The sequence below is a fragment of the Blennius ocellaris genome, assembly GCF_963422515.1.
Source record: "Blennius ocellaris genome assembly, chromosome: 1".
NCBI classification, from domain to species: Eukaryota; Metazoa; Chordata; class Actinopteri; order Blenniiformes; family Blenniidae; genus Blennius; species Blennius ocellaris.
In genome coordinates, this window is record NC_137650.1 from 24,959,566 (window position 1) to 24,976,222 (window position 16,657).

A 16,657-nucleotide genomic window follows, 5' to 3' on the forward strand; every position below is an offset into this window, starting at 1 on the left:
GACAGCGAATGTCAAAAAATGATACACAGTCCATTCACAGTAGAATAACAGTATATTTGTTATAAAAGATTGACACACTGCTCTTGGATTTATTGGATATCAACTTCTAGGACATGTGCAAGTAAAAGAAAACATTATTTCTGACAGTATTGGTGAACTTCTTAAGTTTTTCTTTTTTGCAAGGAGGACTTTGCTGCTCTTGTCCTTTCAAAGTAGGACATCACATCCTGGGGAATTAGCTTGAACAAGAGAACAGTCCAGTGAGTTTATTTTTATTTTCCTATGGGGACTCTTAAATCTCTCGCACCCCCCCCCCCCCCCCCCCATCCCACCCCTTCCATTTTTTTCCTCCCCCTCTCGAGATAAAATGCTGTGTGGCTGGGGAGCAGGCCATTCAGCTGGGATGAGAATGGAATGAAAACAATAGCCCTTATCAGGCTCTTATTTACATTTTCCCAGCGTCCCTGCAGTAGACAGCTTGGCTTGTCACCAAGCCCAGATCGCCCCACTGGACCCAGACCAACTTCCTCCAGCCCCAGCGATTCCAATGGTCCCTATGGACCCTCGCCTGGCACAGACCCCCTCCACTCTGCAGCTAGCACAGATAGCAACATACAAGACAAAACTACTGGAGTGTGTGTCCAAGACGTGTTCCCATTGAGAGGGGGAATGATTTCTGGACTACTAAGCCCGTCTGGGTCTCATTGTCTCTTCTGTGGGACTGGTGCTATATAGCTGGAAAAATGCCTTGAGCCCTTCTCTTTCTCTCCCTCTCTCTCTCTTTTTTTTTTTGGGGGGGGGGGTCTTTTTTTAGTTTCCAAGTGGCACTCAAAAGAAAGTCAATAGTCATCACACATTTAATACCGTCAAATTCAATATGTTTATCTCCTATCGGGGCTGTCATCTCTGGAATAGAGCTTCCCTGTGTCGGTATTCTGTGATCCTATTGATGTGGACAAACGGGCAGAGGGATTGAGACACCTTAAGCTGGGATGATTTGGACGAACTGGGCTGCATTTTTACTTTTTAGCTGCATAAAAAAAAAAAAAAAAAAAAAAACTAATGATTCCCATAAATTTCAACAAAGGAATGCTTCTTGGTTGATGCGTCACATAAACAAGGCTTTCAGCACCTGGCAGTCAGTGCTGCCAGAATATGGTGTTCAGTGTAAACCACTGTTGGAACGCTCAGAGGCAGGTTACTGTTATCTGTCCTGACACTGACCGACTCCCCCAACAGTCTTGGTGAAAAATATTGACAGGATTTCTCGTCTTTGTCGGCCTTTCTGTTACATATCGTTCTCATTTAGTATGATCCTGCACTTTTTCCCCTCCCCGACAGTTTAAGGCCAAAAATAATGATCAGATTTATTTTTTAATTATTGACATTCCAGGACACAATACGTTTTTAATTAAACTGAGGGCGTGTTAGCAGTAAATGGCTGTAATTGAGAAAGCGAAGGTATGGGAAAGTCATTAGCTAATTTATTTCTTTTTATTGCCGCTATGAAGCAAGTTGATTCAGTAGTTCATTCAAAGAATTATTGGAAACTCAAGAAAAGCTCATGTCGCTATTTGGTTCACCAAACTGAGAAATAAATGCAGTTGCAAACAATTGTTGTCACTTGGGGATTGTGATAGACAATAATAACATCGATCCTAAAAATTCACTCCACATATATTTGCAAATGGCCACCCTGACTGCTGATTAAGTGACATTAAGTCAAGTGTGTGTATATTAAAGTTAAACATTACTAAAGCCATGTTTTAGTTAGAAGGCTGTCCTCACTTTAACATCTCAATGTAAAATAAATGTGTCTATGAAATGGGCTGATACAACAGAACGTGCCATCGTTTTAGAAAAGCCTATATATACCCCAAAGCAAAGGGTCGTTACAACATGCATCTGAGGGTATTTTATTACCCTGTGTTGTCAGCAGTGAAAACGCTTCAACTATCTACCACCACATTCGGAGCTTTCTGTGAGCACTACTCTCCTGGGAGAAAGACGATACTCGTGCTTGAGCGTTTGTTGTTTTGAAACGCTGTTGGCGGTGGAAAGTGTGCTATTTAAGATAGTCAAATTAGCCATAAGTCATGGATGAGAAACTAAAAGACCTCCCCTTTAGCATTGGCCTTGTATATCAGTTGTCCAAGCCTCAAGGGGAAACGTGTAATTACTAAATCAATGATCAGCTGACACTGACCATATAAATAATTTCCTCTCCACAATGCAGACGATCGGACAGTAAAGCAAATAGGGAAACACATTTACTGAGAGGCAGATGGATGAAGATAGCTGGTAGTCTCTGAACAAGTATTATTTTTAATGTGTGTGTGTGTTTGTGTGTGTATATATGTGTATATATATATATATATATATATATATATATATGTGTATATATATATATACAAAACAAGGTCTACATGTGCAATATGTAAAATTAAAGAAAAGATTTGTTTTACAATGTGATAGCAAAGTATATTTCTTTAGTTAGACCATATAACAAACATCTACAGTATGGAAACTATATTCAGATTGTAGTCTGGTGATGATGAGTGTAGTCTGGGCAACCCGCAAAGCTAAAGGGTCTAATGAACTAAAGAGTGGGATGCAGTATATCCACTGTGACTTTGATTGAAAACTGCACAAATCACAGTTATTTTGCAGTGACTTATAGAGCCATAAATTACACATCAATGCATAATTTACAGCACTATATGTTATTAACACATTTGATTTACATCATTATGTTGGCTGTATCATATGATTACACATGTAAACGTCTGCATACTAGAAGGGAAAAAGAAAATGTAAGGACTTAAATAGCTTCAAGAGAAAGAAAAGCTGTCACATTTTCTACATTCAGTGCAAGATACAGTATATTTCTTATTCAGGCATAAATTCTGTCTCAGAAATAAAACTGTCAGAATCTCAGTCAGACAATGATCGGCTAACGTCTAATTTCCCATCCACTCTGCGCTGCACGGGAAACAAATCAAAAGTCGAGATTGATAAAAAAGAAAATGACTGTGACACACTCCAAGGAGTCCTTTGAATATCTTAATCACAGACACACTAAAAACAAGACCCCATCATCACACCAAATAAAACATAATAATTACAAGAGGCAGGCAGGGAAGTGAAATGCAGAGAGAAAACATGTTTTTGTCATTCAGCCGGTAGTCCCTGAGACAACAGCTGCTGGATGCTGCAAATACTCCTGAAGTCTCCATAATCATGGCGTTATTGAAGTGAGGACAAAAAGGGCACTAATTGCAAGGGAGCAATCGGAACGCAATAGGTTACACACCCGGGTGATGCTGCACAATGCAAACGCTAAAGAGGGAGCTGAGGGGGAAAAAAACATTCTGAGCACAACACTGCGTTGTCGCTCATTTTCAGGCAATTACCTTTCCTCGTTGTCAACAGTTGTAATAACCTCTCCCGTTTCCAGAAGACTCTTCGGTGCAGTTAAATAATTCCAGCTTCTTAATATGTAATTACTAGTGCTGGCATGCATAAATAAAGAAGTCCAGCTCCTTGAGACATGTCAGTGTATTGTGCAGCACCTGCACCTCATGGTGGGCTTTCTTTGACTGACACCTAATCATTATTCCACTTGGTGAGCATCTCTGTTAGTCACCTTTTGACTATCAAGTTTAGTCATGTAAACAGTTGCTATAAATACATTGTAGGTAGCCTTGATGAGGTGTGGTTCATCTCAGGTTGTGACAGAGAACACACTTCTTTCTTTGTATCTGACACACTGTTTTCCTTCTTACTGTACCTCCTTTAGTGTACCCATGACTAAATTTGTCGTCAAGACTTTAAGTGATGTTGTGGGTCAGGAGAGGTTTTTCTTTTGACAAGTTAAATGTCATTTGAAAGAGGATTTGAGGCTTTGTAGGGGCTGACACACGGAATGACATTGGACTCACGGGTCAATACAAATTACATCCCATCGTTAGCACTTAAATTTCAATAAATGGTTTAATTTTATTTGGTTTTCTTTTCATTTGATTTTTTTTTTGTGAACTTGTGGTTGCTTTATCCTATTATTACATGAAGGTTTTGAATTTATATACTGCAAAGAAAGATGACAAATACAACCATAGATCAGAATCATTTGAAAAAGTGTCAAAAAGTATAGGAAACCAGCTCTTTGCAGGTTACTTTCTGAGAGGTTTAGTCATTTTTGCCTAAGTTAAAACAGTCACAGTGCACGTGACCAAGAGTGTCTTCCTTTGCCTCGTCTTTATCTGCACTGACCAATGTGTTAATCTTGCAGCACTGACCTGGCCATTCTGACAAACCGTATACACACACAGCACCCTGACCTCTCTAAATAGGACACGTGTCTATCAAGCATATATGAATTAACCATCCCCAAGAGGCTTCACCTCCTGAGCTGAGCAGCATGTGACCTCTCCCAATCCATTTTACTGCGGCACTCTGTGGCAATCAGGCTTGAATTATTAAAGTGAGCAGTGAGCAATGATCAATTCATTGCGGCCCTTGCTCGCAGACTGCCCGGCCGTACTTCAGCAGAAATGACACTGAGAACACTTGAGTATGCTTCCAGACAATGCACATAAATGTGAAATATGTCAGACCCAATATGTCAATAATCATAACTGTACAGGCTGAGGCCATGTCCAGGCTAATCCCACAGAAATGCTGTTAGATGGCTATGAGGTGAGCAGGTTTCATTGCCGTTATTCTTTACAAATGCTGTCTTAAAAGAATGACTTGCAGAAGTTGAGGAGTACATAAGTTTGGCTCCAGTCAACTTCTGTACGTCATCTGCTTTGTATTTGCAAAAAATATTATTGGATACTTTTTAAGCAAGTTGGGAAGAAATAAATACGTACAGGTATTATACAGAGTGCAGGCCAGAAGAAACCAAGGTTGTGTTCCCTCTCTATCTCCTCAAATTAGAGTGGTCAAAACAAAAGCAAAAAAAAAAGTTGAGGAAGAGAGAAAGATTGCAGAGAAGTATGCAACCCAAGGAACCTGAAAGTAGGAAGAGGGCAAGGAAAAAAAATCCAATCAAAACTTCGTGAGGAGGAGATGAGGAGCCAAGATAAACCAGTACTCAGAGCCCCCAAAACTGCAATCTCCCCTTAAGCCGGAGAGTGGCAGCTGGCAGAACAGCTGGTGAATAGGATTAATGTCAGAAGAATGAAATAAAACTCAACATATGTCCGAGCCTGAGGTGTTGGGACTGTGCGTGATTGTGCCCCCGATGGATGCCATGTGTGCAGCTGGAAGGAGCTGCTGTGCTGCTCTGCTTTCTACCCCACAAGGTCACTTTTAAGAACTAGGACCATTAAATGCTTGGATAGCAATATGAACTTTTCATTCCCTCTCCTCTTCTCTCTTTTGCTTTAAAGTCTGTATTCAAGCAGCAGAGGGAGTCTGCTGAACACAGCAAGGGACACTTCGAATTTCAATAGAGATACAAGAAAATGTTTTTAATTCAATTAAAAATCATAAAAAAAACAAAGCATGTAAAAAGAATCAGACGAGGCCAAAAAGGCTTTGAATTGGCATTCAGCTTACATAATATATTTCAGTCGCTTGTGCTTCTTTATACAAATTCTTAATAATAATAATAATAATAATAATAATAATAATAATAATAATAATAATAATAACAATAACAATAACAATAACAATAACAATAACAATAATAAATTAGTTCATCATTAAAGAATAAATATATTCCCTACTGCATCACCACTGCATGAATAATTCATTGAGGTAAATGCAATACTCAATAAAACTCAATAAAATACAATTACAGGTGGGAATTTAAAAAAGACAAACTTATAGTGATTGTCTTCATGTGTTGCTGGTTGTTAAAAGGAATGAGCAGTCATGTCTTCTGGAATCGCAGCCAAAGCAGATAAGAGGATCAGCTCTTGGGAAGATGAGAAATATGTAGAATTAATTTCAATTTATAATTTCCATTTGATGTTGGTAATCATTACGGTCCACACACTGTAATAAATTATAATAATTTCACGCAAAAAATTTAATTACTGGGTACCTTGCATAGGAGGGATTTTTTGGGGGGTTAGCCTGCAATTTAACTGTCAGATATAAACTTGCCTGCTAATCAATGCTGGAAAACATTCACATTTATTCATCTATGTTAAATTAATAGATGTGTGAAGGAAAAGTGGAGTACTGTGATCATAGTGGTTCAGTGTGATTCAGTAAATTAATGGGTGTCTGACTCTACAAGGACAAAAAGAGACTAATAGGATCCACATGAATGCATTACAATTTGCAGTGAAGCCAAGTGTCTGGTACAGATATTGAAACTTTATTTCATAAACGCTGGACAACCACGGTGTGTTTGAGCATCTCTGTCAAATGGTGAGATACTCAGTCACAAATTATGTGGAAGCATCAAGACATACAGCAGTAGCATTCTGCCTGTGTGTGTGTGTGTGTGTGTGTGTGTGTGTGTGTGTGTGTGTGTGTGTGTGTGTGTGTGTGTGTGTGTGTGTGTGTGTGTGTGTGTGTGTGTGTGTGTGTGTGTGTGTGTGTGTGTGTGTGTGTGTGTGTGTGTGTGTGTGTGTGTGTGTGTGTGTGTGTGTGTGTGAGAGAGAGAAAGAGAAAGAGAAACAAAGTCTAAACTCAGTGAGAGGGTATTATTAATTTGCTCTGCTGCAATTTGGATTTTTCGTTTTTAAACAGTAATTAAAATTGTTTATTGCATATTACGTCCAACTTTGTTTACTAAGATGCCAAATTTCAGGATGTAGACTTGCTGCTTGCTGGACTGGAAGACCAAAGGTCACTAGTTACTATTTTTAGATTATGTTGTTTGCTTTCTGAGGGCTATCCAGACCACCTAAGCCCCACCACTCTACCCCAAAACAAAGAAAAAAAATTGCTATTCATTTAAATAAATTAGCATATATAGTAAATATATATAGTATATAGTATATATAAGTATATTTGGGTCACCCTTGTAGTCTTACTCTCTTAGAATTATCAGCATCTCAGTCATTAAAAAATATATATTACTCAATAAAGTAGAGAATTAATGAAGTGGCCATAGGACTTCTAAAGGTTAAGCATTCAAACACCTGAAGTCTCCATTCACTTACCCAGGGCTAAGTGTCTTAATGTGCTGTTGTTCAAGTTCAACAACAATAGAAGCTGTATTTTTCTTTTGACTCAGCTCATTCCCTTTCTGTGGGATACAGAGCCATACGGACTACAACCTGCTGGGCAAAGATGGAGAAATTTGTTTGAGAAAGTAGGCTCATTAGTCCAGCTCACAACGGAGCAGCTAACAACAGAATTATTGTATTGGCTTTGCTGAGCGGAGTGCCACCCACCCTCAAAAATAAGTGACAAAGAAGGACATTTTGCAGTAAACCAAGTATTCCTTTTTGCACGTCATAATGTCAGATCCTAATGATTTAACATTGTGATAGGTAATTGAGGCTACTGTATTATTAGCTGACTGTTAACCACTGGTCTCGTGCAGCCTTTAAAATTGTGCGAGAAGTAGTTCTAAAGAGAGACGGCACTCATCAAATGGTTATCATCCCTGCCACCGAAGGTTTGCAGTGCAGTGAAACACATTCCTGCTCATTTTCTCTGACATTTTCATCACATCTCCTTCTGCGTACAGTGTTATTGAACAAGAGGAAAGAATACGCAATGACTGAAAAGGAACATATGTTTCATCATCCTGATTAAATAGTCTCTTTGTTCAAGACGCAGCACGTCAAAGCTTTGTATAAGAAATTCATGCTTGCTGATTCAGGGGGGGAAAAAACAACAACAATGCAAATATGTTAATAGGCTGCATCGACGCCACTTGTCATGTTTGGTCGTGTCGAGGCGGATCTTTCCTGGATGGCTGACGTACCTCTGACTTACAGAACAAGTCTGAAATGAGCTCTGAAATCATTAGCAGGCCACAGAGACAGTCTGTGCCCGGGGTCTGAGTTACACTCGCACTATTTTGATCCGTGGTCAGATGACACCGGTTCTTTTGTCAAGTTATGTGTGGAGAATGCTTGGGAGCCAAATGCCACAGCTCGGACAGTGATACTTAGCTGGCACGTAAGTCTCCCTGTGTAACCCTACTGCAGGCATTCAAACATACAGGCACATGCACAGCAGGACACATGTGCCCTCACAATGCTCCACATCCCATTGTGGACTAACCCTATTCCCCCATTTCTGGCTACCTCGGCCCCTCCCCCTCATTTACTCGCCGTTTAATGTCTTTGCAGCTAAACAGGGCATTTGTCTCTGAATTGTAAACCGGTAGATGGCCCAATGACAAATATAGTAGCATCAATAACTTCTGCCGTCTTATGTGTCAGCATTTCACTAACTCCGTGTCCCCCTAATAACTGCAGTGTCACATGAAGCAGGCCCATCCGAAACTTGAGATGATCTGATCATCCAGTAAATCTTCATTCTCCTTTCAGCTTTCCCTCAGGTTTTTTGTTTTTTTTCCTCCCCAAATTCCTGCTGCAGAATCAGTGATGTCATGCACCACATTTCTATATGCGGTTTGATAAAATGCAATGAAAGAGCCATACCTACAACTAGCATGTGGATGTATGAGCATGTGAAGACAAACAAGCCTCTGTGCAACCCTGGCTGCGATTTGTCTCTCAGAGACACCAGTTTCCTCCTATCAAGGGGTTCCTGTGCAGCCAGTAAGCCAGGATCACAATGGAAGTTTTGTGCTGCATGGGTGCAGGGGGACACGCTCAACAGCTGAAACCCGGGAAGATGGCCCCTGGAATGCTCCACAGCAGTTGCTACTGTTGACTAATCGGAATATGAGAACTAGGGAAGGTGATCTTGAATGCAAAGAATGGCACATTGAAGAAGCAGCTGCTTGTTTTGTCATCTGAATGACCAAGACAGCAGAAAGGGTTCCCATTTTGAAAGGGGCAACAAAATCTATATCTTAGCTTGTGTAAAGTGAAACCTGTGTTGGCCTCCACCGCCCTATGGGGACGCGCCTGTGTTATGTGAGGTCCCTGTATTGGACCAGATAGTAAATACATAATTCAGCAGTGGACCACGCACTCTGAGTTGCCTATTCCTCTCATGCAGCCACCCCATTTAGCAGTGGGCTCTGATCTCAGCCTGGCAGAGGAGCAACTCTGCCACAGGAGAATAAGTAAGGGTGGGAAACAACATTTATGGGAGGAAGGCAAATGTTGATCTGGACCAGATAAAGGTGACAAGATGATAGGGAAGTGCACAAGAGGGGGAAAAAAAGGGTGGGGGGGGGGGAGAATAGAAGAGAAAGATAGGATTAAAACCTATAAGTAATGCCCAAAAGAAAAGAAGAGGATGACAAAGTAAAAAAGGGGGAGTTAAAAAGGCTGGGGATCTTTTTTTTTTTTTTTTTTTTGTGAAAGTTCACATGTCAGGCTGGCAGGCTGCCCGCGGCATACAGCCGAAAAATCTATTTAACGTCTGCTTCACAGGGTGACAAGAGGGTTGATTGGCAGAGAGCAGAGAGTCACTTTTGATCATGTGTCCTAACAAGCGATTCCAGCTCATGTCTCTTCAGCCTGAACAGATCTACATTACCTATTCAAACAAAAGTGACAGACCAGAGCGCTGCTCCGCTGAGCTGCTGCACCACGCCACAGGCCAAGGCGAACACACACGCACACTCAGCGGAAAGCCCCCGCTGACATGTACTGTATATGCATTCATCTACACACCATACTGGCGATCTGATCAAATAGAAAAGGAAACTGCTGAATTCATTATGACAGAAACAACAGCATAATAAAGGATGTGGAAGGACAAACACTCAGGAGAGCCACAGCGGCTTGACTGGTGTTTGGCCCATGCATGTACCCTGTCGAGAGGGTTGTGGCCTCTCGTAGGATCGGTGCGATCAGAGGAAAGCGTAGAGCTATGTATGAAGAATACCTCAAAATCTGCAACCAAGGCAACTGGATATCCAACCCTCATTACATATGCATGGAGTCAAAGGCTCATGCTCAGATCATTATAACAAAGATTCCTATTAATTAGGTGGGATAAAGCAGAAGCAGATGACATGGCAGCTGGGATGAAACGAGAGGGGAGAAGGGCGGGAACTCGGAGGAGGGGAGAAAGAGCATCAATCTGTTTTGAGGGCAGCAGGAAGGTGATTTTATTTTCGTAATATAATGTACAAAAACAAATATTTAAAGCATTACAATCTTTATAAATCACCAAAAAAAATATATATTTTTTTTTAAACAGTAAATACATCGACATCGACAATACATCAAACAAATCTGTTGATGCCATGAAGCACCTGCAGGCAATTTCAGTGAGCCTCCATGTAGTCAGCGGGGGCAGCGACACTGACAGGGGACAGTGTTACAACAGAGTCAAGAGTTCATCAGTGCTAATCAGACCACAGGCTTAGAGCTGATCCCATTCTCTTCCCAAGCTTTCACCCATCCCTGAATCTCATTACACGGCGTGTTGTAATAGAGGATAATGACCTGGGGCTACTCACACAATGCTGATCACTCCCCCACACTCAAGCTACTGCACAGTCATTATACAGTGATAATACACAACCTCACTAGGGAATTACTCTTACAAATAAAGAAGAGGTGAGAAAGGCAGAGCAGGAGTGGAAGTCATGTCTGGGTGGCAACACGGGGCCACATACACTTCGGATATACAGTATAACCCTGTGCCTGCATTGGCACACCCTGCTGGGCTGCTTTATGGCAAACAACAGTGCTTTGGGTACCTGCAGCTGTGATACGGGAACTCTTGTCTCTATAGTCTTTAAATGGACTTCTACCTGAGATAAAAAGCATTTGCAGTTTGGCAGGTGGAATTGCTTCTCTTTGCTGAGTTAATTAGCCGTGATTCTGTCAAAGGGCTCCAGGTGTTGAACACTCTATTAGATTACTTACTGTATCTTTACTGATTGGTCTCAAAAGGATGCAGTTCAGAGATACAAAGCCTCTTGCTCTATTTTTAACTTTTGCCTTACTATTTTTAAACATGTGGGTGCCTTTTGGCAGTTTTTCCACTAGGATTTAAGATTGTAAAGTATAGCCGACAGATATGTATCGACTATAACTATAAATCAAGTCAAAGTTGTCTACTGTCTTCCATACAAAAGCATTGGAACTGAGCAGATGTAGTAGATATTAAAGCCATTACAGAGGGTTTGACAAGGCTCTGTTAATTAATACAATGTAAGACTGGATGGAGGAATCCTTTAGAGATATTATTAAATCAATAACCAAATATATCACATTGAGAACATATAATCTTGTTTTCAAATTTTTCCTGATCTAAATACCTCTTCAGTTAAATAATCATTCCACTCACCAGCCCAATCAGAATTACTGTGCCTTTGTTTCAGCTTGTCACTCAATTGCACAAAGACAAAAAAAGACACAACTGCATTGATCTCAATGGTGGTTTTACTGGCAGCCATTCAAAAAGTAGCTCCAGAGCCCAGGAAAATCCCTAAAAGCTTAGACAGGAGGCTGAAACCCAATTACCCGCCCTTGTCTTGGGGACGATCATAAAGACCCAACACACACAAGTATTTCTGTGTTGACTTGCTCAGTATTGATTCATACTTTAGTGCATTATATAAAACTGTTCTAATTGCACGTGAATCAAATCAAGGTCACCTTGGGTTTTTATAATGGCGGCTATTTTTCTTTTTACCCCAATACTTTATACTGACATTTTTAACTCTTGACAAGTGCTGTCTGGAGACTTATCCATAAATAATGCATTTACAATACCTAGTAAATAAACATGGGGCACAATCGTTAGCCCTGCTGGCAACTGGGCCTAATAGAGCTTTTACAGCAAAGGTGACTATTCAGCTAAATGCGGTGCTCACTGCTGGGAGGACATTTTCATTCATTAGCACAGTCACAAGCACTTAAAGCACTTTAAGGACCAGAAATGGAGAGTAAGGGTGGAAGGATAGAGGGGGTGAAAGGGTACAATTATATAGAGATGGAGGGATGGAAGAATGATGCATGTAACACTGAGCACTGTCCCTATTGTTGTAATGTTTAAAAGGCATTGTGCCCAATGAAGAAATCTTAAATTATATTATTTGATAGAATATACAGAACTGATAGAACAAGCTAATAAGCTCACCTTTTTTTAAATTCAGAAATTCTCATCACATGTTTATTAGTCCTACCAATATGTCAGTCTACCAAAACGCCAAAAAATAAAGTTATAACTTAACCGTCATCAAATAACATCAAATGTGCAGCTTAAAAAAAAATAAAATGCCTCTGAGTTCAGAATATCATTTCAGGTTCTTGCAGTGTAAAAAAACCATTTCATGTGCTCAATGGAAAGAAGTATAAACAGGTCTGTCAGAAATACATTGGTACCTTGTCCTGGAACCTTTTCTACCAAAACCTACTATATCACGTAAAGTGGGACTTCATGTTCAAAATATGAGCAATGTACTGTGTAAAAACTGTGGGCCACAGACCATTTGTTTTCCCCTTTAAACTTGCGGTGGCCGCATTTATCCTCAGTCCATCAGGACAATGAACTGTCTTGACCAGAAAAGAAAGCCCGGAGAAGAATGGTAGCAGATGGTAAACAGTCTCTGAGGACCTTGGTGATCCCGACCAGACAGGCACCAAAGCAGCAGAATTAGGCACAGCAGTTGTCGTGGGTAGATAAGCGGTATATTTAGCTCATCTGTTGCTCGTAGCACATTAGCAACATCATTAAGACAACAAATGACTTCTCCAATATTCTTGTGTGTTATTTAATGGGTTAAACCTGTCATTCCCAACCGTGTCACTATCACTCCATAAACAAAAGACACAAGATTATGATTTCTCAACAGTTTCTCTGAGGTTTTCCTTGCTCAGGATCTGAGAATCCCTCTTCCTCCATTTTACAGTAATCACTGATCATCACCACCGGAGCTTTCTCAAGTGCTCTTCAGAACGGAGTATCTCTCAGTTCCTACAGCTTGGGGACAGCATACTGAACTTTGTGAGCCTCTTGTCTTCTGCTGTGTTCCATGCTCAGAAACTAATTTCCTCCAACAAGGGAGTTTATTTTGGTGGTGATGATACGCAGCGCATGAGGCAGACCAAGTCGCTATTATTAACAGGAGATTAAAACAGCTGTATGGCACTCTAAAGCACCCTCTCCTTCCTGCACTAACATACGGCCCTGGATTACAAGCTGCACTTGACCATTTAAATTACTGCAACAACCAGCCTTCACCAGCTGTGGCTCATTACCATAATGCCCGCTGTCGCTACAGAAAGCACTGACAATCTTGCCCTGAAAATCAACTCAACGAGAAACAACACACATATGAAAGATATTCTCACCTTAGGGTATAAGAAAGTGGTAATAGGAAAGGTATTTTCCTTTCTTTTACAAAACAGAAATTGTCCTGGAAGGTGCTGAGAGCAGCCATTCTTGCATCCTGGGATCAGCTCCAGATCAAAACCCATTGTCAAGAAAACTAGTGGCAAAAATCCTATATACCCCTAATATTTATGTCTATTGGTATGGGGGGAAAAAACTGCATTTGTAAAATGCCCTTGAACTGAAGAAAAAAAAATCCTTACTGAGGAAAAATCTTGCTGCATTGCGATAGTAAGTGTGACTTGAGCAATTCCTAAGATCCTTCTCCCTTCTGATTTCTTTTAAAAATGTGTTTCACATCATTGGGCTATAAAAAAAAAAAAAAAAAAAGGTGAAAATTGCTGACCCCCTGTGTTTTATATATACATATTTAGATTTTTTTGCCTAATCTAATCAAAACCCTTCTGGGTCATTTAAATACATTTTGAAAAATACATATTTTTCATGCTGTGGAAAGATCTGTAATATAGCATTGCTCAAAGGAGTTTTGCCCATTCTTTCAGTTCTGTTTCGGATGATCTCGATGACAAGACAAATAATCACTCCCATAACAGGATGTGGCTAAACCATTATCTAGCAAGAGGCCTGTGATTCTCTGATACTAAGATAGCCAAACGAACACTTAAAAAAGAAGTGGCAAATTATTTTTAGGCTAACAGAGGTCTAATTTATTCGTCTGATGAAGTGCTTAAGCTAAGAGCTCCCCAGACACCAAATGAGACACATGCATTCCCAAGGGGGTTTAACATTTGATTGGATGTAGTTATATTACTACAGTCCTAATTAAGAAGGGGGATGTGTTTCAGCAGCTCTTTCAAATATTTGTTTTTCCGCCATACTCTTGATAGACTGCAGGCTGTAGGAGGGAGAGGGAAGAAGGGTAAAATGGGTACAGATATGACAGAGAACTCGCGGTCCTATCTCAGGAATGGATCTTTTTTTCGTAGTAGATAATTGTAAGACAATCTCAAAAAGCTGCCACCAGAAATGTTCATGATGTGACGGATAAGGCGAACGAATGCAACGCAAAACAGGTAAAAAAAAACATACCTGAGAAGGGGTTGGATTGTTTGTGGTAGCTAACTTTGATGGATAACTGTGTCAAGTGAAAAAGTGTTCTGTGTAGCAAAATAAAAAAGGAGGTAATGTTCCTGGCATCAGGTCAGCACTATGAGTTTTATAGTCAAGGAGTTTTCCTTGGCATGAATGAAGACCACACTTATGCTGAGGTGCACTGCCACACAGTCTTTGTCACATTGGATTTGGTTCAGAACAAACTGGAAACACTGTAACGTCAGAATTCCCAACGTGTGTGATTGTGTGTGTGTGTGTGTGTGTGTGTGTGTGTGTGTGTGTGTGTGTGTGTGTGTGTGTGTGTGTGTGTGTGTGTGTGTGTGTGTGTGTGTGTGTGTGTGTACACTTTAGTTTGACACAAAGAGATGCAAGAGAAAAGAGGTTGTTAAGTGAGAAACTTTTTTGAAAGGGGAGGAGAAATTTGGGCTAATCAGACAGACATTGGAGGATAATAATATTTCTCAGCACACAAGCACGCACGCACGCACGCACGCACACACACACACACACACACACACACGGAGTCATACCGTCTTGCTCTGTCTTTGTCATCTCCTCCAGCTTCTTCTGCTTCAGCGTGTCCACTACGTCTGCCAGGCTTCCTTTGCGGCGCTCTGGAGTTCCAAACGCTGATCCGCTCAGCAGGTCACTTCGCTCCCTGGCCCCCTCCTCAGGCTTGTGTGGGGAAGTGGAATTGTTCCGGAAGGAGTAGAGGGAACATACTTTATTGCTGTCAGATTCCTGTAAGACAATCAACAGTTGGGAGGGGAGACAACAAGGAAAGGGATTCGTATTAAATGATGAGTATATTTCTGTGTTCTGTCAGAGCCCCATTGAGAATTTTGATGGGGGTTTTTTTTTTCTTCATTCAAATGCAGTGATTGCCAGGTTTTTTGCAGCTCAGGGGTGATTTGGCCATATCAAATGGCTCCTCTCTGGCTTTTCATAGAGCAGCTTCTGTATTTTCACCACTGCCGAGCTGCTCTTGTAAATGAGATATGACAAGTGAAAAATTGAGATGAAATGATGAGGTACACTTTCATAGGGCATATCCATAATGTGCTCAGGCTTTACTTTTCATCTGCAGAGACTACACAGAGAAATCTCCCAACTGTAATCTTTCAAATTGCTGTTGAGTGTGCATTTGTGTTAGGGTGACTGCTGTGTAATTTGTTCATTTTCTAGTAGAGACCTATTCTCAACTGAGTGCCTTGAGCCATCGTAAATCTGTGTCCTGTCTCGAGCTGTTGTTGTTTTTCAGTCCCACCTGTGTATGGTTTAGTATTTAACTAAGGGTCCTGTCTCTGGCTGACTGGCTGAGTGCTCCCTGTGCACAAACAGAGACATGAAGGAAAGAAGGAGAAGAAAGGGGGAGGGCTTGAGGGGGGGAGAGAGGAAGAGAATACTCCGCACTTGGGAGCGTAATAGCCAGCACACAGACCATGGCTGAGGGTTGCGTCTGACAGAAGGTGGTGTTAATTATGGCTCGTGGAGTCTGAGAAAGCAGAAGGTAGCTAAGCAGCCAGGAGTTGCAGCCTATAACGGGGGAACAGTTATCTCTGATTTAAACTTTGGCCCACAAAGTGAGGAGAATAAACATGACACGCAGCTGTATCCAACATGGAAAAGTGAGCTTTAATCAACAGTGGCATGATAACAGAGTGTATTACAGCATAGTTAAATGATACAACCATGTCTGGAGCCACTGAGAATCCTAAATAAAAAGTCAGGAATGCAGTAAACTGGGCCCGGGGGTTGACAGTGCCAATTTCTCATCCCTGTGTGGCATGTCGGGCTTCAGGCAGAGTTGCGGCAGTGAGTAGGGTGGTCTGGTACCAAGCGCCAGGGTGGCACGACCGAGCGGCCTACTCTGCGCCTCCCAAGCCTGTGTTGGATGATTATGCAGCGTGGCAGAGACAGTGGAGAGTGCTTGAGGGGAGAGGAGCAGTGCTGGGTTAATCAGCTGGCGTGGGTTCAGGGCACAGCCCACACAGACACATGGCACAGCAGTGGAGTCAGGTAATCAGCAAAGGGAAGGCTCGCGTTCTTTCCACCTTATGCCTTCTTTTTCTTCTCTCCATCTCTTTGCTGTGATCTTCCATGTTACTTTACCACTGTTGCTCATTTTGCCTTTTCACTCTTTAGCATCTTTTTTTTTTTTCAGTTATAC

The 16,657-nt window shown here is 41.2% G+C and overlaps 1 protein-coding gene across 2 annotated transcripts in view; it reads right to left on the reverse strand.

Moving 5' to 3' along the window:
- sox6 (SRY-box transcription factor 6) overlaps window positions 1-16,657 on the reverse strand; it is a 132,514-nt gene that overhangs the window by 68,514 nt on the left and 47,343 nt on the right. For both annotated transcript variants that reach the window (XM_080517800.1, XM_080517799.1), the window contains exon 5: window positions 15,018-15,228. In XM_080517800.1, coding sequence (XP_080373926.1) covers window positions 15,018-15,228 — 211 coding nt within the window. The remainder of the gene's footprint in view (window positions 1-15,017; window positions 15,229-16,657) is intronic.